A 2,500-nucleotide genomic window follows, 5' to 3' on the forward strand; every position below is an offset into this window, starting at 1 on the left:
CATATATTCATATATTGTAACATATACACTTGTAATCATGTTTATCTATCCCTGTACATATATTCATATATTGTAACATATACACTTGTAATCTTGTTTATCTATCCCTGTACATATATTCATATATTGTAACATATACACTTGTAATCATGTTTATTTATCTGCACACTACTGATTATTAATAGCAACCTGCACATATATTCATATATTGTAAATCTGCTCATAGCTTATCCAACCTGTATATAATGTTCATAGTACATCCATCTGTAAATATCACCATAGTTTTTCTATAACTGCACTTTATAACTTATTCCTGTATCCTGCACTTGCTGCTATTGCACTGCTGGTTAGACCTAAACTGCATTTCGTTGTATTGTACTTGCACATGTGTAATGACAATAAAGTTGAATCAAATCTAAATCTAAAAAAATACCAAAAATGGATTCAGATATGCCCTTAATGCTTTTGCGCCATGCGCTTAAGACTTTGTGCCTAGATTGGTGAAAAAAGCTTTTCATGTGAGGGTTGGGTTTAGGGGTAGGATAAGACCGATACAAGTTTTTTCACAGTATAAAATACATTATTATTCCACAAGAACCAACCACAAGTATGTTAGTGCGTGTCTAGGAGTCTCTTTCTGAATGTGTGTGTGTGCGCTCTGCCACTAGTTCCAGTGTTCCTGTATGTGTGCAGGTGTAAATCTGTGTGCATGAAGGAATGTCTCTGTGACCCTGTGTGTTTTTTTGGACCGGGTCACGAGGGTCTCTGGTGGGCCGTCATCCCTTGGCCCCTGTAATGATGAGCGATGTTCTCCAATTAGAGACGCTGACAGCTCCTAAAGTGCTGAATCATTAATCACAGGCCGACTGCACAAAAGCACAGTCTGATTTATGACTTCTGCTCTCTCTCTCTCTCTACTCATCCCCATATAACAGCGTCCTTCTGCAGCGCCGCTCAATCAATCAGACGCTCTGTGTGACCTTACGCTTATACTGTGAAGAGCTTGTTACTGAGTGTGTGAGACGTACAGATGTGTCGACAAGTGTGTTTGAGACTCAGGGCCTGTTTACACTAGTGCGTTTTAGTTTTAAAACGGCGTTTTAGATCAAAAACGATCTGCGTCCACACTAGCGTTTCACCTAGCGTCTCTGAACATATCTCCATCCACACTACACCACCAAAAACGTATATCCTGTGACCATTCGCGCACTCTGAGCATGTGCGTACTGGTATAAACTGAAAGCATGTGTCTCGCTCTGCATTTGGTTATTGTTAGTCAACAAATGCCGGCTGAACATTAAACGCGATGGCAAAGAAAGCAAGAGAGGTATTTTTGCGGACAGACGAAGAGGTCGAGTTGTTACTAAACATAACAAATGAATAACTGCACAATGGCGCCTAAAACAGACAATAGTGCAAACAACGCTCCCATTTCTGTGCCCATGTAGTTGTTTATAGTACTGTCTTCCAATAGCGTTAAAGCCATGTGTTATAGTCATGTGATAGGGGCTTGACGAATAAGGGAAGGATACGCAATGACACAAAAGCCCCAATCAGGTAGCGAATCTCAGCAGCCCCGCCTCCGTTTTCAGATGTCTCCGTCTTTCCTCATCCACACTGAGACGGAGCAGCAGCGCTTTAGAATGAAAACGGCCTCTCCAGTGTTTCCAAAACGCTCCGTTTTCTGCGCTCGAGAACTCCGGCGTAGTGTGGACGGATGGCGTAACCGTAGCAAAACGTATGCGTTTTAAAATGTAAATGCATTAGTGTAAACGGGGCCTCAGAGAACAGCTCAGTTGCTCAAATGATGCTCCTGTTAATGAGAAAACTTATTTGGGATTTGTGTATTAACTTTGTCTCTTAAAAATGTCTGAAATCAATGATGTTTCCACTACAAATGCATGGCAAAGATTTTATGGAGGAAGCAAATAAAATAAAATAAAATTAAATAAAATAAAATAAAATAAAATAAAATATATGGAACATAAATTAAATAGATCTGGCTCAAAATAATTTGTTGGTACATTAGTACAGTTGTAACATTATAACAAATAATAATAATAAAAATAATGATCAGGAGTGGTAATATTATTATAATAAACAAATAATACAAATATTAAATAATACATATTTATTATTAAAATTAAATAAATAATGAAATACATAACAACAAAAGCAGACACGCAAAAACAATCATTTTTTATTTCCAGAAGCAAAAAAAAAAAAGAAAACATCTGTTACTTACAACATCCGAGTCGGCTTTGGCATCATAGTACTGGATGTCATTTTCCTAAAATGAAACAAAACAGAAATATTAATGACGCAAGTTTGTGTCACCTTCGTTCACCTGCTTTCTGTACTATTATTTTGATGTGAGGGAAAAAAGGTCTTTATTAGTTCCTGTATTTCCTCTGAAAATGAAGCAACAATGAAATGGGAACTTGTCCTGAGGGTCTGTTTTGGAGACTGAGGTAATTGTTTTTTGTTTTAAATGTGTCGG

General features: G+C 37.6%; 1 protein-coding gene across 5 annotated transcripts in view; it reads right to left on the reverse strand.

Annotated features, from left to right (window-relative positions):
- Positions 1-2,500, reverse strand: part of cacna2d2a (calcium voltage-gated channel auxiliary subunit alpha2delta 2a) — a 453,173-nt gene that overhangs the window by 170,516 nt on the left and 280,157 nt on the right. For all 5 annotated transcript variants that reach the window (XR_015492768.1, XR_015492769.1, XM_087255552.1 and 2 more), the window contains 1 exon segment: positions 2,246-2,290. Coding sequence is in view for 3 of the 5 variants with exons in the window: in XM_087255552.1 (XP_087111678.1) it covers positions 2,246-2,290 (45 nt within the window). In the remaining 2 variants the exon portion in view is untranslated.

This window comes from Danio rerio, chromosome 6 (assembly GCF_052040795.2).
Source record: "Danio rerio strain M-AB ecotype USA chromosome 6, GRCz13ab, whole genome shotgun sequence".
Lineage (NCBI taxonomy): Eukaryota > Metazoa > Chordata > Actinopteri > Cypriniformes > Danionidae > Danio > Danio rerio.